We start from the raw sequence: 27,302 nt of genomic DNA, 5'->3' as shown, positions 1-27,302 counted from the left end.
CGACTTTCGGTGTTCGCGCCGATTTCTCAATTTCTTTTAGTTTTGTTATTCGTCAATTAGCATATTTCTGAAGGCAGAGTGATAGCTAATTTGTCAATTTTCATTTCTAAAAATGTATAAATGACTCGAAAATACTGAAATAAGATGGCAACGTGGATTCGGCCTTCTCGTTCCGAGAGCTGGAATGCTCGATATTTATTTATATATTCGTTGCGTGTGGAGCTTCGCACAAATGCAAACGCGTTCTTTAATCGATGACGTGGCAAATTCGATGCGAGTTTGCCAACGATGATGTTTCCTCGTGAATCTTCGTCGACGGTAACGCCAAGTACGAAGCTCGTAGCGTCTCGCATAAAAACCCGGTTTCCACGCCCGTCGTTCCCTCGTTTTTGAAATTAAATGAAAAGTGGAAAAACCGCCGGGAAATGTGCTTGAAAGGATGGAAAATTCAAAGGATTTGCGTTTCGATGTTTTTTGCCTCTTTCGTCATTTATTTCCGTAGCAAAATCGTTTCTCCAACGAGGAATAGAGCACGCGAGTTCCATTGAGCCGAATATCAGGTCAAACACGTTTTATGTCCTTCGCTGAGAAGCCACGACTCGATCGTTTTCCGTCGCTCAGCGAATCTCCCGTTTTCTTCAGTCTTCTCTGGGTCTAGAAAAAAAAACACAATGAAGTGATGCAGCGGCACAATGTCTTCCGCAACTCATTGAAATTATTACGTGAATTTGTACACGCTCTCCGCGGTTACGTCGCCGCTTCTCTCGCAGCGAGGAGACATGCCGACGTTGGTGCGACCTTTTTCCGCTCTTTCGTCGCATCGAGATTCGCGTTTACAGACTTTTTCGTCCCTCCCCTTTCGGCATATTCCCTTCAGTCGCGTTATTTCTCGTATCATTTTTTCAACAACACAAAAGTGGCCAAGAACGCAGTATTTTCGGACGAAAATCCAATCATTTCGTGTCGATTATTAAAAAAACTAATTAACCAGCTCGCGGACAGTTTTTTTGCACTCGAAAAAAATTCACTCGCAAAGTTCCCCGTCCCGAGGATTCAAAATTGTGCGGGAATCATCGCCAACCTACCGAAATTCATTTCCCAAGTTTCCCTCCAACCCGGAGTCGAGTAACTGCCGAAAAAATACTCGAATTTTGCCAGAGAGGGGAAGAACGCGAAACGCGGAAAAACGAATTCACGATTCTTCGCCGATTTCGCCCGTTTCGCTCCCCCCTCCTCGTAAGAGGCTCGCATTTCAGTTCGTTTGATGAGCGTGCGCTTAATTGATGCTCTCGTTCGCGGTCTGACGATCAGCAGCAATAACAGAAACAACTTTGTTCCAACTTCGTAGCCCCTTTACGCTCCGCACGTGGAGCGGATTCACGATCGCGCGTCTTTCTATCGGACCTTGACGACAGATGGTGCACCTGCACAAAATGCACTCGGCGTGTTGCATAGCTCAGTTACGTGATCGTTTCGTACAAACATTTCGAGTTATCGCGCGCATATTGTGTCGCGCCCGATGTAAACCGCGTCTTACGCGTGTTTGCTGTACCGACTCGCGAAACGAGATCGCATCGCAACTCAAACAGCTCGACAGTCCGATTGTGTCAGGCTAATTATCAAAGTGGCTCGAGACTTCGCATTGTTACCGAATACCGGCATGCCCCGTTACCGTCGTGCCGCGGCGGAGTGGCGGAAGCTGCGAAATTCTAGCGAAAGATCGTTCAGAATATATTTTCGAAATTGGGCGGGAGCGTCGAAAAAATTGGCTCGGTGCACGACTCTGAGCGAAACTCCCTCGTTTCGGGATTTCCGAAGTGCCTCCAATTCCGAAAGCTCAAAACGCTGCTCAAATAACAGGAAAAATGATAATTGGATCAGTAAACCGCTGCAAAGCAAACTTTGCGAATTGCTTCCTAGAAATTTCGCACTTCCTCCAACGTTGTTTCGCTCTCACTTCGAGAGCAAATGTCCCCGACGATTCTGACTTGGAGACCTTGAAATGGTCTCGGATTTCAGGAAAAGAATATCGCCGACGCAGCGTCGGGCTTTTTACGACGACTTTCGGAGTTCTCGAAATCAACAGTCGCGAATTTTCGGAGCCAGTTTTGTCGCCTGAAGAAATTTTATTATCCGTGGGACTCCATCGCTAGGATTAGCGTTGAAAACGTTGATAAAATGTTGCGTTTTTGAGGACACGCTCGCTTCCATCTCGGATTGAGTGAACGCGTTGCACTTGCGAAGGTTCCTGGGCGAGAGCAACAGTCTGGATTCCTTTTGCTAAATTTCTGCTTGAAGGTGGAGTCGAGGCAAAGAAATGGAGAGAGAGGCCTCTGCGCCGCGGCGTTTACGATCGCCGTGGCTTTTGATATTCCACAGAAATGTACTTTCTCCTGGTCGAACGATCATTACACGTTACGAGAGTCTGCGTCGTTTACGCTCGTGGACCTCTCACTTTTACGTTTAAATATTGCTCGTGCGCTAAACGCAAGCGTATAACACGTCCGAAGCGCACTCGGGACGCTCGTTTTAAAAAAGTGTTTAGTTGATACGCGCGAGTATTGTGATTAGCACGCGTTAAAAGCGAATGGAAATAATCTCTTCTAATCGAGGCACGGGTTAGATAAATTATATTGTCATTTCGTCACCCGGTTTTTTACGATTTAATACACAATCCCAGAAGGTTTTCAATTCAGAAGGTTCAACAATCGTTTTACGATGTTTTTCTAGTTTTTTCCCTCCAGATTCCTCGAGTCTTCGTTCCTTCCATGAGCTTTATCGAAATTTCTTTCCCAACGAAGACACAAAAAGTAGACGCCCCTGATAATGTTTGAAGGAAAAACAACTTCGAGACCGTCCGGACGTGAAAATAGATATAAAAATTCCGTGTGTACGTCTGTGTCAATTGAACTTGCGTGGGTGAGCCGACTAGCACGAGGGCATCGATACACGCCTCTGAACCCAGAGATTTCTTGCCCGGCTATTATACTCGGTTTGTGTCTCGGATGCCATTCGGCGATCGCGTAATTGGTAACTCGTGTGGCGTAAAATTGCTTTTTACTCTTTATCGAGACCTGCCAAGTTCAAGCCTCTGGCAAGCTTCTACGAGAAAATTCGCGAGTCACATTTTCCTCGATGGAAACGATCCACGGTATTCTCTCGTTAAATCATTTCATTGAATCCCGAGAGAATTTACTGAACCGCGAGTTATCAGCGAGACCATGGAAACTTGCAGATTATCTCAATTCTGAGGAAAGTAGCTTCGAAGCTTTTTCACCTTCGCCTTCATCTCGTTTAACGATGGTCCCTTTGCACGGATATTAAACCATCGCGCGTTAACAAATTGAGCGAATTGGCAATGAAGTTCTGAAACTCTGAAGGAACGTGAGCAACGTGCTTTCCGGAGCTCCGCCAGAAAATTCATTTTTCTCACATTTTAATTCCAATGAATTTCGCCTTCGGGTAAATTCAATTAGTAAAATGGTCGCTGCCACATTGCAGCCAATCAATTGTAACGGAATATTGAATTATGAGCGCGTACGACGGTGTTAGCGATGAGCGAGAGTTTCGCTTTACATTTTTGAATTGACGCTGACCACCGAAACGTCAAGCGACGAGTTCATAAATGAGAGCAGCTCGAATATTCATGATCTCGCTCCGTCACGCGAGCTTACATACACGGTTACAACCTAGAAATTACTCGGGCATGGAACAATGATGTATGAATATTGAATGAGCTTGTCAATGAATTTCCTCTGGAAGTTAAATATTCGATGTAGTTTAGTAAGCTGCTACACGAAGCGCAGAGATATTTCGAGCAGTTGGATTATTGGAAATGTTGAAAGACAGCACGAGGAGACTTTTACACGAATATTTGGGATAAATGCATAGAAAAATTTGCTACGTTATGTAACAGCGCTGATCTATATTTCCATTTTATTACATTTCATAGTAATATTGATGCCGAGAGCAGTTTTCTCAAATTTTACTTTGTAGGACAGGCAAAATTTATAGGTCTGTGAGATTCTTACATCGAGCGATGCATCGATATCTAAATTTCACTTCGTGCTTTTGGTGAAATGTCTTAAATTTTTGTACCGTTGAGGTCCACCGTCCGGACGTTTCAATGATACAAAAATTTGAAATGTTCGCGAGCACAAGGTCCGCTCGTAACGGAAGCGACTGCTTGAGATTTTAATATCAAAATTCAGTGCGGTAAAAAGGAAAATACGAAACTATTTATCCCCTAAATTTTCATCAAATCATTTCACTATTTACTATGTTTTTAATCAGAATTCGCTCGGTGTCCATTTTTTATATGACGCAGCGCGTTATTCACTATGGACTGTGGTAACGGTTCCCCAAACATTTGCATTATTTGACCAACTCCGTACCGATTGTTATTGTAACATCGATACGGTCCGACGCTACTATAAAAACAGTAATTTCTCGTATAAAAGTATCTCCCTGCAGGTGAAAACATTTTTCTTCACTCGCATTAATTTCCTTGAAAAAAGTTGGTTCACAATGTTTTCTGTTGAGAGGCGAATGCTGGGTGGTTCGTCCCCCAACTCGGGTCAGCAGTCCCCATGATTTTTCTGCTCGAATCTCAATATTTTGGTACAAACGAATTTGTCGACGAAGAAAATTGCCTTCCTGGCGTGCACGAACGATAATAGCTTCGAATCCGAGCTGCTCGTCGTCGAAGAATCGAATAAATTTAACGAGAAATGCTATAGCTTTGTGAGTCCTCGGCAATCCTAGCACAGTGTACGAGGCTCGTATACAGGAAAATGCAGACCCATTATTTGCCACACTCTGTATCGATTATTATTCGACGTTATTATAAAAACAAAGTAATTTTTCGCATGAAAGGATTCCATCCAGCATGAGTTGCGATCGCTCCCTGAAAACCTTCGTCTTTCCTTCCCTCATAGTTTCCGTGCATTCCTCAAATGTTTTTCACATCCCGTCAATCGAATATCTTCGACTCCCATTGGCGCATGACAAACTGCAATAAAGTCTGACTCGCTGATAAGTGACGCTGCGAATAGATAACGAGATGCTCGTAATTTTGAACCTTGCGCTTTTATACATTCCGAAATTTGGCTCCATAACCAGTAGCGTTTGTCTAACGTCGTACTGGCATTAACGTAAGCAAATTTATTTTCTCATGATCCCTCGCATCCGAACGAGAATCACGTGGTTTCGACGTCTCTTAAGAGACGAAGGCTTTGTGGATCGTTCGCACAATCGTGCGGGTTTCATTCAATATTAAGACGCGCAGATACTCGCGATTCTCAAGGGATTTATGGGCAATATTCTCACAGCAATGGAACGATTATTATTGTAACCGGAAATTGTAGCGATGCTTCTGAAAGGATTTGAATTGTTCCGCTTCTGCCGTTCCTCGAATTCAATATCTTTTGACGAGAAGTTCATTAGAAAATGTGCATGAATTCGCGGGGAATGTTTTTGGGGAAGAAGCAGCGAGTCGAGAATCTCGAAACATTGGCATTTATCGAGGTATCCTTTGACTCAACAAAGGTCTTTCTCGTTTTACTTGAAAAATGATTCAAAATGGGCGCAGTTTTGTTCTATTTCATCGCTGCTTTCTATTTGGAAAGGAATCTTGCAAAACATGCAGCAGCGGGAAGCACTTTTAGAGCAAAATATGGCAGAAAATTACTCGGAAAATCGCACATTCTACTTTGAAAGCCTGCGATCCTCGCTATTTTTTTTTTCCACTTCGAGTAGTTTCACGAAGAAAGTATACGAGTGACAAGAATGACGAAATTTCGGCGTATTCGGGCCGCACATTTAATCCAATTTTTACGCTTTGTAACTTCAAAACATACTTTACCAAATCCAGAATTTTTGAATGTTCCCCGAAGCTCCACGGGCCTCAAAAAATGCCTAAAATTCATGAATCTTCGTGTCTTTCGTCCCCCTTAAAGCTGACATTTCCGGGATGACGCTCTGTTTTTCTCGTTCGGACGCAGCGAAAGCAGGAGGCTGCACCAGGAACGAAGTTCGTTTTAAAGGAAAGCCGAGCAGGCAGCGCAGGAGCACTAATTTTGCCAAGTTCGTAGTATAAAGAATCGCGAGCAGAGTCTTGAACTTGACTCCGCGTGTGTTCGTTTTGAGAGTTGGAAACTACGCGACCGTCGGCCGTGCCGCGAGCCGCGCATATCCGTAAATACGTACATAATTATATTAGCGTGAATACCGCGCGAGATGCATCGACGGTCATGCTCTGGTTGGTCTGACTTCCCGCCGGGACATTTGCCTCTCACGGTCCAGCGCGATCGCAATTCGCTGGTCCCAAGCGTGTGTGATTCATAGTAAAAAAAACGTAAAAAAGACAGAAACGAAGGTAGGGAAGAAACACGGCCTTTTTCATGTTTATTCATAGGAGCTCAACACGCTCCTTTGGCAAACAGAAGCGGCACGAAAGGGAAGGAAGAAAAAGTACGAACCTTGTGATACTTTCGAGCGAGGCACCGGGGGCAAGCTCATGACGCAGGGTGTGGCTCGAGGAAGGTTGCCACACGTTTTTTCACTCTCTTTCCTCCTCATTCTTCTCTCCCCGTGTAATTTTCATATCGAGAATAAAGAGCCTGCAAGTATTAATAAAATCGAGTGAATTATCCTCCGGCGATCAGCCCTCTGCTGCTCCGGCAATTGCTCCGGCGATAACTCGCCGCCGCCGCGCGTATGTTCTCGAGATCCTGGAGCGATCGTGATCTTTCCGCAGAGGTCTGCGACCGCGGAGAAAACGGATCAGTTGGGAGGGTGTGGCTCGAGGCACGGTCTCGCGACAGAGCGCCTTCGCATTGTTGCTGTATCGAAAGTTCAGTCCCGCACGTTTGTTCTTCCGTGCTGCAAAATCTCGAAATCCGAGAACGAGAGGACGGAAATCCACATTTTTCTGCTAGTCATCCAACGAGATTCGTGTTTTCTGGAAAAACAAGTTCGCAGGAGAAAAACTCGCTTTATTGACGTCCGTCCCTCTGGAAACGGAAGCGACGCCATTCGAGTGCAGCCCCCTCAGTTACTTATCAGCTGTAGCCAAAGGGCTCATGTTGTCATGAATTCCAATGGAATTCGAGAGAATAGGAGCGAGTGTCGCAGACTTTTATCTCCCCGATGTACACGTACATTTTCTAGCTTCTCCGCTGCTACACAGCCGAGCGAACTGACCATTACCTAACGGAAGTGGCTTCGAGGTTGAAGTCGACTCGTGACGACGCTCTCCCAGCGATGAAACTCAGTCTCCGTTAAAATAGACTCTCGCTTCGTGTGTATCGCGCGGAGGACCGAAACTTTTCACAAGTTCCTCGTCCTCTCGTCGATCCTCAACCCGCTGTCTCCCTCCTTAATAGACAAGCTTCTTGACTCGCCTTTTTTGCTCGTGCTGCTGCCTTAATTGTGCGAGCATTGGCATTGGCAATTACTATTCGTATCGGCTCGCTGGTGATCACGTTCCGTGGGAGGACTGTACAGCGAGACGCCTCGTGCGATGAGGTCAAACGACCTTCCTCCAGAGACGCTCTTCACGGTCGAAACTTCCGTTGGCAAAAGGGCCCAAAGGGCAAAAGAACGTTTTTTCATTCTTGTCTTGTAACAACTCATAAAATATGAAAGTTGTGTAACAACTTCGAGGGAACTGACTCGATGAAATATTCTACTTCGTGGAATTAGGAAGGGACGCGCCTCTCTCACGCTCCTCTGCCGCATGCTGCATCATTTCCTCGATACTCCTCGACAGCGAAGCCTCCAATTGAGAGGAGCGACGATAACTTTCACTCTCTCGGGTTGCAAAATTCTATTAGCAACCTGTCAAAAACGGAGTTGGCGACAAGTCCAGGAAGTTAATCAGGAATAGTATCAATGGAGAGAACAATATGAAACTTTGCAGAATTTCAAATTATTATGTAAAAGTCATTCGCACACATTTTTGAGGTCCGCAGTCGGTTGTAACGCGAAATATCTGTAATTTCTTTTCTGCCTCGACGAGCCTCGATGGCCTCTTATGAGAAATTCCGTTATTGATGGATAGGATGGAAGAAAATTTGAACAGTAGAGAAACGAAATATTTACAATCATTTATCCGGCCTAAAATTTATCGAAGGTGACTTGTGACAGGAGTTATTATTAAAATGAGGCATGACACTCGCTCCCTTCCAGAGCGTCACTGGAGATGTTGCAACGTCTCGAATTCGAGGTTGTGTGCGCTTTATTTGAAATTTCAATGATGCATTAGCAATGTGCATTTGCAGACTGGCAAACACGTTCGAAAACGTTTTTTTTTCTAAAACTACGACAGAATGGTAAATTTAAAAACAAATTGAGGAGTAATTTTTTATTTTTATACATATTTTCGTGTAAACGCAAAGTCTTTTTCTTCAGATCTAATGTATTCCAGCTGATGAACTGTCAATGACATACGATCTGTTTTTCAACACACATAAACGCGCCCACGCGAAAACGTTTTGTTTTCGATAAACCGATCAATGATTCGGCACCACGCGAATATCTTGGCCTGTTTCATATTTTACTGCGTCGATAAACGAAGCTTATGAATTTTTGATCGTTTCATTTGCCGGATTTACGTGCAATCTGCATTAGCTTATTTCTTCACGTCCCGCCTGATTGCGCCAGCCTCGCGCTTTCCTCCTTCGAAAGTAGAATCTCGTATTTCATCCGATCGCGGTGCTCATTGTCGCTATATCCGAAATATCCCTCCGGGCAGTCGCGGAGCTTGACAACGAGTCAAGGCCTCGTCTCGCGCACGAACCGCTGCGCAGCGGGCCTCGTCACGAATTGGGCGAAATAGAGACTCTCGTAGGGAGACGCGCGTCGCTACGTTGGCAGGAAATCAACACGAGAAACCTCAGAAGTTGATCGCATCTCATTAACCGAAGCACTTTTCGATCTCGCAATATTATCGCTCTTTTCGTAGAAACGATCATCGGCCAAGAAACTATTCGAGCATTTTTTTCGCTCAACTCCCTGGCGGGGATCACCATTGAGACCGAAAGTTTTTTTCTACTTAACGCGCCGGGAACCTCGACTTTTTCGAGCGTCGTCTCTTCAGGAATTCTCGAAAAATTCCTTTTCCACGGCAACGTAACGCTCCATCGGAGCAACGTCGAGATCCTTTTAATTGCAGTCCCTTCGACGCAGTGTCAAAGACCTTGAACCTTCGAAACGAGATAAAAGTGTCCGTTGGCCCGGGCATTCCGGGTAATCGTGACGAGACTTCCGCTCTCGTGCTCAGTGGACTAATCCAGAGTTCGGAGAAACGAAGGTCCGGCGCTCGTTAAAGTTACTTCTGTCGAGGGTTTGCTCCGAAATAAAAGTTGAAGCGAGACCGCGAGAGACCGAAAGATCAACGTTCTCTCGCGGCGGCGAGACTCGGCGAATTCTCGTTTCGTCGACTCGAGCCGGATCGTTAACTTCAATAGTTATGTTTGTAAAATGAATCCGCACGTGTATATGGGAACCGTGTCCATTTTCTTGCTCTCGGAATTGCGATTGCTGCGTCCGGAGAGCTGGGTAACCCGCTTGGAGAAACGACCGCTTAGCTCGAAGCGAACGTTCTTCCTAAAAAAAGTGGGCTCCGATTGTCCGGAGAAGGAATTCGTTTCGTCGACGGTTCAAACGAATCGATCGATCATTTTTCAAAGCTGGAAAATCAATGCTGGCCAACGACCGATCGAGTGGGCAGAAACGTTTCTAAATGTCACTGAGCACGATCGCGATCTCGTCAAGCTGAAAAAACCTCGATTTTTTTCACTTAATTGAATGAAGTTTTCAAGTACATGCTTTTGACTGGCGTTGCTCGTTAGAGGCGCGACTTAAACGACTCGAGGTAGAATTATGGGAAAAGTGAGCTGTCCGTGCGGAGGTAGGCGAGCGGGTGAACCAACTGGGACGCGAGGGTTACGAGCGTTCAAAAAAACACGAGAGGCTTGAAGCTTTTGCGAGACGCAAAACTCGTTAGCTTCGGAGCAACGATATTTGTGCTCATTCCTATTCGCATTTTTGCCTGCGTAACGCTCCAAATCTTGCAAACGCTTTGAAACTTTATGATTTTATTCCAAGTACGTCGCGCAGCATCCCTCGTCCCGGATCGCTCGCAAAGAGGGCTTTACCCCGGGATGGATCGACGGATTTCTATGAACCTTTGGTCGGTTACTCTCAGTAATATTATCGGGAGGATATACCTAAATTTCAAAGGGTTCCAGGTAAATAAATCACTTTTTTCGAGTCAAAGATGTCGAAAAATGTCGGGAAGTCGAATTTTTTAGTCAAAAGGCTCCGAAATGTTGAATTTTGCACTTTCTCATCATTTTTTGGGTACATCCTCCCCCTTAACGTGTGAGTTAACAAATAACACGTATTAAATCATTTTCAGTCCAACAGAAAAAGAGTGACAATTGGAGAATTTTCGATGTCACCGAAAACAAGCGTCCAAAGACCCTCAATGACGCCGCCATTTTGTTGGTCATCCCAAATAAATTTTTTTTTTCAAACTCGACCGTAATAACAAACTCATCTCCAAATTTGAAAATGATCAGATTATTCTATCCGCTCTAAAAAAATTCCCGAAAAAACTATTTTTCGTTGGAAGATTTCGATTTTATAGCAGTACGTTGAAAACTAGAGAAATTAAGAAATAACGAAAATTTTCCAGTCCCAGAAAGTTCCGAGGAGGCGAGCGAAAAATTCGTAGATTTTAAATAGCGACGAATCTGTCGACGCTGTCGAGAGTCGAAGAATTCTCCGCTAGTTTTCTCGCAGTTGCGGGAAGAAGCAGTGACGCTTCACCTCCCCATTGAGGCTTTCGAATCCCATTTCTCTCGACAGCAGCCCGCGAAGCCCCACAAAATGATCAATCACCTCGAGGAAATTCATTAAAAAGGGATTCCAATAAGATCGTTCGATATTGCAACCGAAAGCCCTTCTTCCCACGGAGAATTCGAGTCCACTTTTACGAGGATAATGAAATTTCGAAAAATAACGCACGCTCTTCGGAATTCTTTTCTCTTCGAACAAAATGAACCTTCGTTTCCCAGCTCCAAGAATCGCTTCCCGGCGCTCCCACAGTTCACGTTTTTCATCAAATTATATCTCGGTATGAATAAAGGAGAGTGGAAAATGAAAGTAAAGCACTGGAAAACCGATCGCCATTCGACGAAGTTTCAGATGAAAAAAACCATCGTGCGATTCAATGACGAAATTTCCCATTAGCCTCGAAGCTTTCACTGTTTTCTTTAACATATTATTTGAGCGTGTCGCCCATTGTACGCAAGCACATAATTACGTTGAGTTTCAAACTGAGCGTTGTCACCAGGCCGAAGTAGCGTGTAGTTCCCATGTTTGCCGGAGGCAGTTGAACTGCTACTTCAAAATGCTCGTTCAACGGGTGAAATTGATCAGCAGGAAAGCTTGAAAAGCAGAGTGCAATTTTGAGAAAATTTAAGCTCTAAAGAAAAATTGAGCGTTGGATCGAGGTGTTTGTACTTTTGACAGCAACTTCGTTGAATCAATATACGAGATAAAAAAATGTTTCTTGACTCGATACGGAAGCCTGAGACGACGGCGAGTCGTTTCAATGAGCGCAAAACGTAACGGCAAACTCAATAACCGTTCTCGACGAGCTGCGTAAGTATTTGTGTTTGCTCGTACTTAGCCTCCTCCACTCAGCAAAGTGTTACGTCCTTCGTGTGGAGAGCAACTTTGCAGCAGACCTGCAGACGCTCGTGCAATAATGGTTGCCGTCGTCCGAGTCCAGGCCCGCGCGCACCTCCGCAACGTTCCGCGAAAAGTCTCGAAACGTTTCGAAACTTTGCTTCACACCTCGTAGCAGGTGCGGAGGGAGCACGAGTTGGAATTGGAGACGTACGTGAATCGTGGCACGCAGCATTCTGCACAGAATCCTTTCTCTGTTTCCATAGAAATCCAATGGAAACGCTCGCGCGCTTCGACGCACCAGCGAAGGCCAAGAAAATCTGTTTACGCGGAGCTAAACAGCCTCTGCATCTGCGCTGCTATTTTCATCTTCGAAAAAACAATAAATTAACATTCTCATTAATTCTGACGGGAAAAAAACGAGATATTTTGAGACGCTTTCTCATGAGACTGCTCCGCAGAGCTGAGGGGATGTCGAAACCATGAAAAAACTCTCAGTCATTCGACCATTGAGAAATCATTCGAAATCATCGAGTCCCTTGAGAAAAACGGCCACTTTTGGCTGATCAGAAATTATGATCTTCCAGGAAAAGCACATTCGAGCACGAGCTTCCGCTCTTTAAGTAGTTCAGCCATTCTATGACTAGTCAAGCTTGTAATGTAAAATCTAATTATCAAGTCTAAATTGTTAATAAAATTAATAAACACTTAAAAAAAAGTGTGAAAGAAAGTTAAAATCGGTGTAATGGCACCGAGAAAAAGGAATGGCCAATTCATTAAAAAAAAGCAAAGCTACTAGACGAATGAAAGCGCGTGAGCCAGTCTCAAAAATAAATTTGATGAAATTTTCGAGATTCCTGAGTTCAACACGTAATGAAATCCGTTTTCGACGCGTTTAAAACTGAAGTTTTTTCATGTTTTCTTTCTTAAAAGCCACGTAAGGTAATTTTTAGTTTTAAAGAAACGGAATCTGTGGTTAATTTTCTTCACGATATAAACCTTTCCGAAGCTCGAACACCGTGCGACTTTTTGACAATTAATATTATTGCGAGTTCTCCCATAGCGTAACCCGTTAAAAACTCAGAATTGTAAATGAAATGATTGAAAATTTTGCCCCCTAAGAGTGCTTCACGTTGTCAGGGGATCTTAAGGAGTTTCGGTGCAGGCGATACAATGTTGCCATGCTAATCCATGCTAAAAAAATTCAAAAATTCAAAAAGTTCAGAATTTTATAAAATTTGGGTGAACATATTCTTCAGTGCCAAATTTGACGACACAAATTTTTTAAGATTTTTCTTCTACACAGTTATCCAGTAATTGATCACTAAAGTTCACGCGTATAAGCATAGCGTTTCCATATATATTCCGGGCATAAGAAATCTGCTTTAATGCGTAATTACTCGATAACTAAGTAGAAGAAAATTTTGAAAAAATTTGCGTTTTCGCACTCGATGTTGAAGAACATTATCACCAAATTGGATCAATTTCTTAATATTTATACTTCTGTACCGAAACTCCTTAAACTATAATTTATCGTAAAAAAGTGGACTTTTACCGTACTTTATTGAACGGCCGAACTACTTTAAGAATTTCTGTGACAAACAGAATTTTTTTTCTTCGCCCTTGACACACCCAGGCCCCGTTCTGTGTGAAGAAATTTCGAACGAAGGTGTATTCGCGTCCTGTCCAAATCGGCGAGAACACGCCCCGAGCTAGAAAAAAAGCGGCGAATTGATGGGACCTTGGACCGGTTTTTATTCAAATGCGCGCACGAAGCCTCGTTTCGTGACGTCCATTGGGAAAGAATTTGCATATAGATTCGGCGAGAGAAGAAATCTATTTTTTGTATCTCTAAATGCTAATGATCCCGTCAAATCCAAAGGAGTTATTCGCAGCAAAAATTTACAATCGTACACTTGCTTTCGAAAGTAGAGAAGTTGAACTCTGCTCGGAAAATCACGAGCGCGGCGTCGTTTTCCTCCTTCGAACTTTCCCTCCGAGCAAATTCGACTCGAATCCTGTTGATCACCTCCTCGCAGAGCAACGACAGAGCGACACACGAGCAGGTCGCCGCACTCCCCGTTTTAACGTGACTCGAATTTTCTAGAATCCTGTGTTGCAACGAAATCTCCTGGCTTTCGTGCGTGCAACGTAACGCTTCGCGTAAAGATCGTGTGGTGTTACGCGCAGCCAGTTTCGATGGTGAAGCGAGCCTCGCTGAAGGAGCACACTCGGTGTGACCACCTTCAGAATAATTATCACACAAATGAGCAGCGCCGTAACAGCTGCAGCCTGTGACTTTTGACGACCCTCTTTGTACTGCTCGTTCGTCTCGGGCTTCTTCCTCTTTTGGTATCTCAATTGCAATTCTTTAGTCTCTCATATCCTGTCGAGAATTTACGTGTCTCGATTAACAAATTTCATTAATCGTGTTTATCGTCACGAATGACTTTTCCTAATGGAAAGACTGCTGCGGACACGCGACTGCGCTGAATTTTGCCTCGAAATTATTGTCACACCGATAGCTCGCTTCGTAAATCGTTTTGTGTACGAAACGATCGTGAACGAGGTCTCCGCACAATATTTTAATCAGTGATGTTGCGTTACTGCGATCGAAATATCGAAATTTGCATAAAATATTCGGCGTTTTTCGCAGAGCTCCGAATCCAGCGGAGTTTAACACACAATTTTCGAAATTTTTATTATAATTTGAAATAATTAGCGACGTACCGCGCCCGGTCCCTGAACGGCCACAACGGATACGAAAATTCGCATAATCTGGTCGGTAACGAGCCGAGCTCTCGCGTACAAATATTTGTTTCCCGGTCCACTCGTTTTACGGGGTACGCGCCACCTGGGCTCGCGTAATCGCTCGCCCGAGCGATTTCGTATCAGCTGCGTTCCGAGCCGCAGAAATCGCACCGAAATTCGTTCTCGTTTCTGCCTCGGTTTCTGCATTTCTCTTTATAAAGTGCAAACTCGCACTGATAAATTACGAGTTTAAAGTCTATTAATGGCGCGGTATCGAGCCGAAGTATTATCGGAGCGACAATGAGCTCTAATTTTATTATGGAAACTGGAACGAAATACACACGAAATGTTCAGCCTCACGGAGAAGCTTCGAAGCTTTATCGGCCCAAAGAAAATTCATTGGATTCGCCAAACGAAATCTTTCAGTAAAACACCAAAATTCAATTGCCAACAAAATAAATAAAGCAGGGACCATAACGATTTTTTGAACTCCCGAATAAATGCACTCCAACCACAACGAAAGCGTTGAATATCCGACAGGGAAATATTGCAGACGTTAAAACTTGAGGTATTTCTTTCACGAACGCGAATATTCTACGAATAACTGGTTTTAAATAACAGTAAAGTAAAAATGCATGCGAACAGATTGGCGAAATCTCAGGTCAGGTTATCGAACATTTAATGAAGAATTGAAACTTGAAAAATCGTAAAATTTATACGGGACCTTACGGAGCATCATCACGAAATTTCTATTCCATAATTCAACACTAAATAATTCTAAATTCCTGATGCAAACTGTCTCACAGATAGAAAAAAATGTGAAGAGTCCGACCAGCGACTATAAAAATGAAGGGTTACCGAATTCTTAAGGAGGTTGTATCACGAAATCAAAGCAATCAGAATGTGACAAAATTTCGTGATAACATTCTTTGGCATCAAGTATACAAGTACAATTTTTTTCCAAATTTTTTACCACATGGATACCGAATAATTGAGCTTTAAATCCAAGCTCTTATGCACGTGATGCATAACTGTATATACGTAAACTCTATGCTTATGCACGTGAACTTTAATGTTCAATAACTCGAGAGCTATGTAATAGGAAAATTTAAAAAAATTAACATTGTCATATATATTTTCAAAGAATACATTTATCAAATTTTGTGAAATTCTTATCATTTTGAAATTTTTAATGTTTTTAACATCGTTTAGCACGGCAACATTGTATCGTCACGATCCAACCTCCTTAAGATGATGGATCAGTCGGTAATGACAACCGTGAGTGCGAGAGAGATAGCTGCAAATTTTGAAAAGGAATTTTTTCCACATCGTTCGTCTGATCGAAAAAATAAAAATGTCATCGGATTTTTGCGATCGTGCTGCGTACGATGACATTTTTATTATTTTAATCGGACGAACGATGTCAAAGAGTTTCAATTTCAAAAATTCGAGGTGTGATTACCGACTGATCCATCATCTTAAGGTAACTCCTGGACTGCATGCTATGTAAATGAGTGCTAAATTTTCAAAACGCTTATAGACCAAGTTTAACGTATCGATTAAGTGTATTGTTAGTGGATTTGTATTACAGCATATCTTATTAAGATGTAAAAATATTAAAAACGCTAGTTTTGCAAAAGCATCAACTGATAAATGCAAATTTTCACGCTGACACATTTTCACTGGTATTGTTCAAAGACTTATCTGCGTTTTTCCATCGATTTTATTGCAACAAGTTTCATTTTGTTCGTCAACCGGTCCTCTATGAATCCACCGTGTAGTTGTTTTTTTAACTCGATCGTTTCACCGTTGCAGCTAATTGTTCATTGAGTGAAAAAACTTTTTCATTCATAATTTCTCTCAGGAATGAGTTTAAAGGAAAATCTACGTGGTGAATTCGTAGAGGATCAGTTGAGGAACAAAATGAGACTCGGTGCAATGAAATCGGTTAAAAAATACAGTTGATTCTTTGAAAAATACCTGTGAAAATGTGTCGTCATGGAAATTTGCATCCGTCACTTGATAGTTTTGCAAAACTATCATTTTAAATATGTTTTCACGTTAATAAAATATGCTTGAATACACATCTACTAACAATAAGTTTAATAGGTACGTTGAACTTGGTCTAAAAGCGTTTAGGAGTAACCTTAAAAGAGATATTGGCGAGTTAGAAAAATGGCACAAGCAGAAGCTTTTCCCACGTAACCGCGACTTCTCAGAGGTTATAAATCAGTCCAAATTTCGAGTGCCCCAATTTGTGCTACGAAAAAATACGCCGTGCGAAAGCAATAGCTTAAGGTGGACGCTGTACGTTTAGGCTTTTAACACGATGCTGAAGTTTCCAACGTTGGAGCCCAACGAAATGATCTAAAAAATTGTTCAATAATTCCAGCAATTATCTAATTTATTTCCTGCCGAATTTATACTTCGTAGTTTTTCAATCTGCACAATTATGATTCGTGAAATAAAAAACTGATGAATGTATCATTTTGTTTTCATTCATTTCGTTGGGCTCCAACGTTGCATGGAAACTTCAGCGTCGTCTTTCAACGCCTCCATGTTTACACTCCGCAGTACGAAGAGCTTCCGTCCGCGCGTTCAACGCAGGCCGCGCACATTCGAGCTTAAATTCTGTTAATGTTAATGTCCTAATGGTAAATACGCAGAACTGCGGTACGTCGGCGACGCGGAGCGTTTTGTAATAAAAAGCCGGACGGGTCGCGGCCGTCAGGCGCACCAGAGCCCGGTCTGGCCGTTACGTCCGACCGTAAATGGCCAACACTACTCGCGTGAATTTCTATTCTCCTCCCACTCCAGCTCTCTCTTTCATTCCCGGCGAAATTACGGCCGTTCGTTCCACGACCTCACCAGCGTAAGTAGAAGAGTTACATGCTCCACCGGCCACCCGCTGCGTCGACGCGCAACGCCAAAATTTTCGCATATTCTCTCGTGTCCTTTCGCGACGACTTTTATCATCGCTGCTCTGTCATATTTCCCTTTTACACGCTCCAAATATCTGCGGGGATTCGTCGCTCGTTTCGAAATCCCTGAATTTTGGAGATCGCTGCAAAGGTCAAATTGTTCACGCGCAGAGACGTCGTCGCAACGATTCGACTCTTGCGAGTTCGCCTTTTCAACGGGAACCCTCCATCGGGGTCGGAAACTACGGACGATTTTCTCTTTTCCGTAAATATAATCCCCGTCTGCACGCCGCAGTGAGGGCCGCGGTCACACACTTTTTCTTCGCTCTTCGTAACGACGGGAACGAATGAGAAATCGATTTTGATGGGTATTTGAAGATGGACATTCTGCGGAAGGTAAAAAATGCTTTGGATTAAACACAAACAAGTTTTTCGGGAAAATGGAAGTTTTTCGAAGCCGCCGCGGAAGCAACACTGACACGAGGCGAGGCTCAAGATTTTTTCAGAGGATCGAAAAGATTGAGATTTTTGAAAATTAACAGAAAAAATGTTCTCGAACATTTGCTGCACAGGCTTTCCATGTATTTTGCTAGAGGAAAATCTAGAAAAATACTCAACATTTCTTTTTCTTCTCTTTATCGTCCGTTTTTAGTGTTGTCGCCGTTCGTTTCATTTTTACGGTTCCTTTGACAGAAATTTGAAGAATTTAGATTCAAGAGTAATTCCCCGTTAATGGCTTCGTGGTATTGGATTTTTTGGCCCAGAGACTGAGACAAAAGGAATTTGTTTGTCAATATCTCTGGCAAGTGTAAGCTCCAATGCACAAAGTCGGTTGTCGTGAAATATTAGAACCCTAGAATTCTCACCACCCGTGGGGGATCAGTGGGATAAAATTCCGGAAAGGTGGCGTAGCAGCGTGTACGAGTAGTAATTTCAAAGGTCATTCGTGCAACATGAATGAGAAAGTATGCAGTTTCCTGGTATGGCACGTGGAATTGGCTCGCTGACGCAACGCGAAACTTTTCAAAATTCAAGTTTATGCAGTTCGTGGGAATTTCGCTCCTTCCTGAGAGAAAGTTCGTCTCGTTGGCATCTCCGATTTTGCCATGAAAGTCCACTTCTGCGTTCGTCGTGTCGAGCCTCCGATCGAATAATCGTGAGCTGCCGCATCGATTGATATTTTTATTCTGGCGAAGAATAAATTCTCCCGACAGTTTTCGTTGATTATTGGAGAAAAACGAGCGAGGATAAATCGCTCTTTGGAAAATTGTTACGCTTAAAAATCGACGAGCTAGAACTCAAGGAATATGCATGACGCGACGCTTCGAGCGAAGGCACGATGCCAAGATAATATCTCATTCTCGTGATGCACCGAGTGACGATGGCGACCGTATACGTTTCAGAGCGTGTATTTAAAGGCGAAACGACAGACGGTCTTTCTTCTCCGAGACTCGAGACGCGTGCACCCGCAAATGTTTATCTTCGAGCGATTTTTTGATCGGTCCCAACAGGTGACCGCGCAGAAACTCCCGCGAGTCTGAGTCGCGCAGCAGTGAATGCAAAACTATTATAAACTCGGGGCAACTTTTTGGCACGAATATGTGCACCTGCGTCGAGAGCACTCGCCCCATTTCCCGCGTTTTCCTTCCACCACTCCCCTTCTCTAATTTTTCCTCTTTCCCATTTACCGTATTTCTCATTGTGTCCTCACAGAATTTTGAGGTTTATCAATCTCGTTGTCGTCGCGTTACGAAAATAACACGGATTTATAAAGCTTCAGACTTTTCGACTTTTCGCGCAACTCCAGGCTCGATGGACTGGCAAGAAAATTGCGAATTTCTCGAAGAATCGAGTCCCGAGACCGTTTCAAACAGCGCGTCTTTTTCGAACATATTTTTCAGGAAAGCTCTGAAATAACCGACGAAAATGGGGTCACGCAAGGGCTCGCGGAGCGAGCGTGTTTAGCACGCGCTGAAACAGCAAACCGTCCGCAATCCTGCTCCCACGTAATTTGTTCTCGGGCGCACTCGCACGACGGCTTTCGGGTGCTCGGAGCAACTTTTACAGCGATTGTAAAACGAGTGAGTCGCGAGGCTAATAAAGCTCGAATGGCTTTTTCATCGAATTCGCGCAAACAATTGCGCGCGGGGACTCAAAGTGGGCTGAAGCGCGCACCGTACAGTCGCTTCGCGGGGGCTTGAATTTCCGAGAGAAATTTTCGCCCCCCTTCCCTCGCTGGGACCGTTGTTTCATTGAAAATTCAACTCGGTTAATTTTTTCTCACGAAACAGTGTCCCTCGGAGGCCTCTGTAGCAGATTCTCCAATTAAAATAGTTGCGACACCGAGCCGGTGGACGAATTTTTCCAGCGGCTGATCGCACGATTAAGCGCATCGTGGGAATTCTCCTGCACCGGATTAAGGAGTTTCGGTACAGGCGATACAATGTTGCCATGCTAAACCATGCTAAAAGCATAAAAAATTTCAAAAAGTTCAGAATTTTATAAAATTTGGTGAACATATTCTTTAGTGCCAAATTTGACAATACAAATTTTTTAAGATTTTTCTTCTACACAGTTATCAAGTAATTGATCACTAAAGTTGACGTGTATAAGCATAGCGTTTCCATATATATAGGTATACATTCCGGGCATAAGAAATCTGCTTTAATGCGTAATTACTCGATAACTAAGTAGAAGAAAATTTGTGTTTTCGCACTTGATGTTGAAGAACATTATCACCAAATTTGATCAATTTCTTAATATTTAGACTTTTGTACCGAAACTCCTTAAAGAGTGCAAACGAAAAGTGGATTTGTATAAAGAAAGCGCGAGAGAGCACTCTCCGCGGTGTAAAATTTCAGATTTATGCTTCCTCCTCGTTCGTCGGAGTGGTGCCTCGCGGTGCGTTCGTCTCGGTCCCCTGAACAACGTACTTCTTAGCCAACTCGCGTGGACTTATGTTTCGGAAAATAGCGAGGGAACAAACACGTTTCGCGCCCGAGTGTCCCGGGTTCTCGCCGCTCACACGTGCTGCGAGTGCGTGCTCCGAATAATGATTTTGCAAACTCCGAGCACTTGCGTTTCTGCATTTTCCTGTATACGACTCCTCGTAAACTGTGCTCAGGATTGACGAGGACTCCCAAAGTTAGCATTTCTCGTTAAACTTAGTCGATTCTTCGACGACGAGCACCTCGGATTCGAAGCTGTCGTTCGTCTACGCCGGGAAAGCTATTTTCTTCGTCGACAAATTTGTTTGTACCAAAATATTGAGATTCGAGCGGAAAAATCGTTGGGGACTGCTGACCCGAGTTGGGGGACGAACCGCCCAGCATTCGCCTTTCGACAGAAAACATTGTGAGCCAACTTTTTTCAACGAAATGAATGCGAGTGAAAAAAATGTTTTTCCCTACAGGGAGAGACTTTTATACGAGAAATTACCGTTTTTATAGAACGTCGGGCCACATCGATGTTACAATGACCATCGATACGGAGTCTATCAAATAATACAATTGTTTGGGGAACCCTCACAGCAGTCCACAGTAAATATCGCGCTGCGTCATATAAAAAATGGACACCGAGCGAATTCTGATTAAAAACATAGTAAATAATGAAATCTTTTTTGTTTTTTCTTTATTTATTAACTATAATCTGTTATTTAAGAGAATCGATCAGTCGGTATATCGCAATCGTGAGTGCGAGAGAGATGGCTGCAAATTTCAAAATCGAAATTCTTTGGCACAGTTTGACCGATTAAAAAAAGGCTCTGTCAGTCGATTTTTACCATCGTTCTGCGCGTAGGCTGACAGAGCCTTTTTTTAATCGATCAAACTGTCTCAAAGAATTTCGATTTCGAAAATTCCAAGTGAGGTTACCGACTGACCCATCCTCTTAAGTTTAACAATAAATAGTTTTGGGGAGTAGAACAATCATATTCGGGGCAAATGGCACGTAGTGTGCGCTAGTAGATGGTGTATCCATCGATACACTCAGTCTATTTGTGTGTGTGTGTGTGTGTTTATTGTGTGTTGAAGCGTTCACGTAAGTCCAAGGGCTTGTATTTTTTTAGCCTTCTCGTGATCGTTTGTTCGTCGAGGAGGGTGTTTGCGAGTGGATTTGGGTGCTGGTCGAGTCTTGTTTCGTATGTCGTGCATAGTTTTTGTGCAAGCGTTTTAATTCTTTCTACCCCAAGGTCTTGGTGGAGTCTGTCGTTCGTGACAAACCAGGGAGCGTTTGTAAATAATGAAATGATTTGATGAAAATTTAGGGAATAAATAACTTTTATTTTGCTCAATAACAGCAAAATTCAAGCGCCCGCAAAATATATGAGGTGTTGTGGGTTTAAACACGAAAATGAACTAGCGGCAGTAAAATTTCAAGCAGTCGCTTCCTTCGGGTGGATCACGAAATAAAAATAATCAGAATTTGATCAAATTTGGTGACAACGTTCTTTGGCACCAAGCATAGGAATACAATTTTTTTCAAATTTTTTTACCACGTGGTTATCGAATAATTGAGCGTGGACTTTAGTGCTCAATTACTCGAGAGCTACGTGGTAGAAAAATCTAAAAAAATGTATATTGTATTATATATTTTTAAAGAATAGGTTTACCAAATTTCATCAAATTCTTATAATTTTGAAATTCTTCACATTTTTAACATGCTTTAGCATGGCAACGTTGTGACGTCGCGATCTACCCTCCTTAAAGTTTTTGCATCGAGCATTCTACAATTTATTTATTTGACACACCGGACCCTGCCCTTCTGCATAGCATAGCGAATATTTCCATGTATTTATCCAAATATCCATAAAAAAAGGTTTCTCCATGTATACCCGCGCATCTGTCAAAACGGTCGTCCATTCGATGGGATAAAGTCTCCCGATTGAGATACTCGCAATATCGATGGGAAAGAAGAACTGAAAGCGCACGTATTACGCGAACGTCTCCGCCTGCTTCGAGCGAGTTTTATTTCTCACGAGAATTCTTCAATATCTCACGAAATTTACTGGATACGCGTCCACCGCTCTCCCTGCATGCGCTCCCCGATAACTCGAACGTGATCGGATCCTCGAGAGTGGGTGAAATAAGTCTCGCGCTACGATTGAATTACTGCTGCGAAATTGGACATTCGTATGCATGAAACTTTGCCACGAAGGTGCATATATATCCCCGTCCCAAAAGTCCGCACGTATACGTATCTCTGTATAAAGCTATTGGCTATAGACACACGCTGAAGCGTACGGCTAGTCGGGTGCTTGCCGCACCGCTCGATCTCATCTACATACAAATTAACCGTTGACCGAGGTGCATTTTTGTTCCTCGAAAGTTTAAGATCGCGAGCGACGAAGCAAGCGAGACTGCTGACATTTAAATACATTATTTTCAGGCTTCAAAGCGAATAAACGTTTCCGAAAGAAACGATGAACTCGCTTGGTTAAAAGACCGAAAAATCGAGGCGAGCTCGTAGCTCTGAAACATTTTTCAATGATTTTCAGTCATTCCGATAATTTCGCATGGAAATAACGCAATTTTTCGTTGATCTTTGCCATCTTTGCACAGTTTCATTTGCTACTCAATTAGTACAAAGAATCCGATTTTATTTATTTTTATTTATCGCATAAATCGTTGGCTCGAATAGCGTTTAGATTTTATGATAATAGATTTTTTGGGCACGTTATTTTTGGCTGAAATTATTTTAAAAAATGCACAAAAACAGTTTAAAATATGAATGAAATGATGTGAAAATTTGATAAAGTTTTAATCAATTCTTCCCATCAAAAAAAGATCCCAAAAAATGAGTGTCAAAGAGCCTCCTAATGTGGTTTCCCCCCTCAAATCGCGTTTGACTCGTAAAACTGTTTGTTATTGTTTTTTATGATTTTTGCCTGCTCGCATGAAGTCTTATTTTGCATTTTTCTGTTTTCTTTTATTTTCGTGGTTTGATCGTTGCATCCGTAAGGTCACGACGGATGTCCCAACAAGATGTTACGCAGACAAGATCGACCGAGAATCTCACGGCCTCTGGATTCTTCAGGTACGTACGACGACGGCACGCTCGTTTTTGCATTTCTGATTTTATTCAATTTGACAACGCTTCGAATTTCTGTTTGCTTAGAATTGAGGTTTTTCTATTCGCATTCTCCAATCGCGCTTGTGGATCGCTCGTGCCAGGATTTCTCTGTACACGTATCGCGACGAGCCCTCGTCAAATATTCTCCTCCGTTTTTATGTCCTATATAGTCGACGATGTTTCGTCGACTAAAAGTTCCCTTGACAAACTACGAATATCGAATTCTCCTCGGTACTCTCGTCTCAACTTGCAATTTTTTATTTTTTTTCTCTTCACAGGAGCAAAAGCCGCAGCGTCGATCATGGATTCACGATGCCCTACGACTTGGACTCGCTCCGAAGCAAGGTCGAGAGCCGCTTCGAATCCGTCGACAAATTATCGAAAGGTGAGTTTCATAGCTCGAATGAAAATTCAAATATTTCAGAATAAACGCGAACTTTGAACTCGTTTTATCAAATTCTTCGTGGGAATCGGTGTCATGACCAAATCCTTTGAAATGGAAATGAGAATCGAACGGGAGTGGCGACGAATGATGAGCAAAAGGAGCAAACAATAACAGCGAACCGTGGACTTCAGTAATCCAATTGGGGCTCACAAAGAAGCTTCGATTCGCTTCTCTTTTGAAATCTTCGAATTAGTCTTCGCATCTTTGTCAAATGTTCTCCACAATATTTCCTCGCGGCATCTTTTCCCGTATTTTTAAAACGCAAAAGCTCCGCGGAGTGGATCGCGAGGCTGACTAGAAATAAAATAACTGTACAGGAGACGCCGCGACGTCTGCCGCGCTGCCGGTGTACAAGAAACGAGCATTCCAAACGCCTGAATCTCATTGACTCACTTTTTTCAAAGACGAACAAATGTGTGTCGCTTCCGACAGCTCGCGTCTCGATGCGTCTCTTCGGAAAGGTTTTTCTCCAACGTTGAAAATTCTCTCGTTCAAAGACGTCCTTTTGACATTCGTTGCGGATTCATCATCTCGGAGGAGTCCTCGCTTCGACCTTGACTCGATGGACTTGTTACCCATTTGTCATCCGAATAATCGACTGAAATTTCCGATGAAAAATTCTGCTCGAAAAACATCAACGGTCAACTCCGGATCGCAAGGTATTTTGGAGTTTCCTCAGTTCCACGATCCTCCGATTCGCGTCACTAAAGTATGAGAAAAGTTATTACGAAAATTTGTAGCAAAAGAAGCTTGGGAAAAATCCAAATTCCGATGGCCCTCCATCCTTTTTCAATTGATTTTCATCTGTGCCATTATTTGCACCTGCATTTTCCAAAGAAAGTGAGCCTGTTCGGATTCGATACTGTTAAAGTTCCCTATTTTTTATTTAAGGAGTTTCGGTACAGGCGATACAATGTTGCCATGCTAATCCATGCTAAAAAAATTAAAAAATTCAAAAAGTTCAGAATTTTATAAAATTTGGTGAACATATTCTTTAGTGCCAAATTTGACAATACAAATTTTTTAAGATTTTTCTTCTACACAGTTATCGAGTAATTGATCACTAAAGTTCACGTGTATAAGCATAGCGTTTCCATATATATTCCGGGCATAAGAAATCTGCTTTAATGCGTAATTACTCGATAACTAAGTAGAAGAAAATTTTGAAAAAATTTGAGTTTTCGCACTTGATGTTGAAGAACATTATCACCAAATTTCATCAATTTCTTAACATTTAGACTTTTGTACCGAAACTCCTTAAGACTCAGCCGGAGTACGTTTGTGTTCGCGTGCGCAACAGTGAGCAGCGAATAAAGAGAAGTAACGAGTAAAAATGTCGGTAAATTCGCTCGGGGGGAGGGGCCCGGGTCCGTACCGGATATTAAGTTCCACGCTGGTGCGTACCTCTCGTCCCTTCCCAATTCGATCTTCCCCGGAGGCTTTTCCACGGTGCAAGGATCAAGTTTCGAGCCCCTCGGCTCTGTAAAGTCCTCCGCCAGCTCGGCGAGCTTCGCGGCACAAGCTTATCTCTCCCTCGTTCCTTTTTGGGAGGTCCGCCAAACGAGAGAGTTTGCAAACTTTGCTAAACTACGAAAAGCACAGCTTGGCTTCCGGTCGACGCTCCTGGTGGCCTCGATCTCACAGTGGAAGGCCTCTTCGCCGCGTTCTCCAAGATCGAGCTCCGTCCCCCTCGAGTGTGGATTTTCTTCGGGCACTTCGAGCCGAATCTCCCTCCGAAGATCTCGTTGTACTTTCGTCCTAAAAGGAGAGTCGAGTCTATTGTATCTCGGATCCTGAGATCGCTCGCAAAGTCACTAAACTCTGCGATCTCCAATTCCAACTCTTTTTTTTTTTTCATTTCAAACTCCATTTTTTAAATAAAATCTTCAAAAATTCATAAATTCTCCTCCTTCATAATTACCGTCAATTTAGCGTCGAGTTTCGGCATCAAAACTCCCAGGATTCGAAGTAAACGACTGAATACGCGCCTTCGAAGTTGGCACACGCGTTCGTACGAGTCCTCGGACCTTTTTCTTCCTTCGAACGGCCCAAATACGCTCAATCGACGGAGACGAGCGCTCACGTTTACCCAGGAAACGGAGTGGGAAGCATAATCGAAGCTGCAACATCGATGCTTAATATTAAATGACGAGCGATAACGTCATCGGTCGCCATATTTACGAAATCCGCGTCGTTTCAGTCCGATGAATTATTCCGTTTACATGCGTGTGTACTGTTCAAGGGATGTAAGCACAGAGACGAAATATTTGAGCGAGGTTAAACACGTGCGTCTGACCGGTCTGACCCAAATTCCGAATGTGATTCTACCGCGCTTCTCTCGCTCGATGCTCTCGCTTACCTCTGTGTACCTCTTTGACTTGCACCCTCAATCGCACTCTCGGTTTTCCCTCCGCATTCGAAGCAATTCCAGCGTCTGTCTTCATAGCGAGATTCCATTACTGCGTGGAGTTTCGGGGCAGCAAAAACGCTCGATTGGTCGGTGACGTGCGGTCGTGTGTGCTGACACGTTGGGCAACCCAACAGCTCTGGAACGTCCGAAAATTTCATGCGGTTTTTATCAGGATGTCGTCAAAAAATTTCATGCTTCGAGAAATGGCGGCTAAATTTCTGCCGAAATCCCAAACGCTTTTGATACGCTCGAACAGAGAGCGTGAAACGCTTTATTTTGGTGCATCGAGCAAAGATTCGATTCGATCTCATTCCTTGAAACTGTGTTTTCAACTTCAGCCGTCTTCACGACACTTTCGGCTTTGAGCCTGTCGAGTGTTGAAGAATTCCGAAAATTCGTGCAAAAAACAATGCTCACCTGCAGACTCCGCAAAGTAGTCGAATAAAGTGATCAAGAATATTTTAGAATAATCGATTTTTTCATCCTCGAAATATTTTGTGGATCGCACTCGTGGGCTTTTGGTATAAACGAATAAAAACTCAGAAACCATTCACTTTCATTTCGCTTCGTGAGATTTTTTAGGTTATTTGTGAACGAGATTCATTCACGGCCTATTAATTTTCATGTTGCTTTGATATTCTACTTGTACGTTTTTGGTTAAAATTTCTATATAAAACGTACGCGGTGCTGTCTGATTCGTGTCCCAACGTCCAAAGCTCCGTCGGCAATGAAGTGTATAAACGTTGTAAAAAATGCGACCGCGTACACTCGATTAGGTTATGTTGATTCGTCAAACGTTTGGCGCCACCAGCGACCGACCGTGTCGCGAAGCGACACCACACGTTTGTTTTCCCACTTTGAACAATTCCGCGATCTCCTTGTGACGTAATTTCAGTATGGCCGTCACGGTCACTAACGCGTGTCGCTGATAAACTCGTGTGTCACATTGTACGAGAGTTTCACTACAGTAAAAACAAGAAAGCGAAGCCTTGCTTTACTAGTCGTC

At 43.2% G+C, this 27,302-nt stretch overlaps 1 protein-coding gene and 1 long non-coding RNA gene across 15 annotated transcripts in view; one reads left to right on the top strand and one right to left on the bottom strand.

Moving 5' to 3' along the window:
* mtd (mustard) overlaps positions 1–27,302 on the top strand; it is a 174,704-nt gene that overhangs the window by 95,883 nt on the left and 51,519 nt on the right. For 11 of the 14 annotated variants that reach the window (XM_043419979.1, XM_043419975.1, XM_043419976.1 and 8 more), the window contains 2 exons: positions 23,331–23,405; positions 23,720–23,826. In XM_043419979.1, the coding sequence (XP_043275914.1) occupies positions 23,331–23,405; positions 23,720–23,826 (182 nt within the window). The remainder of the gene's footprint in view (positions 1–23,330; positions 23,406–23,719; positions 23,827–27,302) is intronic. The other 3 variants (XM_043419981.1, XM_043419978.1, XM_043419968.1) reach the window with 1 other exon arrangement.
* LOC122411277 (uncharacterized) lies at positions 483–27,284 on the bottom strand. The gene is made up of 5 exons (XR_006261133.1): positions 26,246–27,284; positions 25,808–26,006; positions 25,291–25,644; positions 24,280–24,590; positions 483–654 (listed from the first exon to the last, which is right to left on the bottom strand). It is a non-coding gene; the product is annotated as an uncharacterized lncRNA (long non-coding RNA).

The sequence above is a fragment of the Venturia canescens genome, chromosome 5, assembly GCF_019457755.1.
Source record: "Venturia canescens isolate UGA chromosome 5, ASM1945775v1, whole genome shotgun sequence".
Classification (NCBI taxonomy): domain Eukaryota; kingdom Metazoa; phylum Arthropoda; class Insecta; order Hymenoptera; family Ichneumonidae; genus Venturia; species Venturia canescens.
This window is presented reverse-complemented; position numbering and strand designations above follow the sequence as displayed.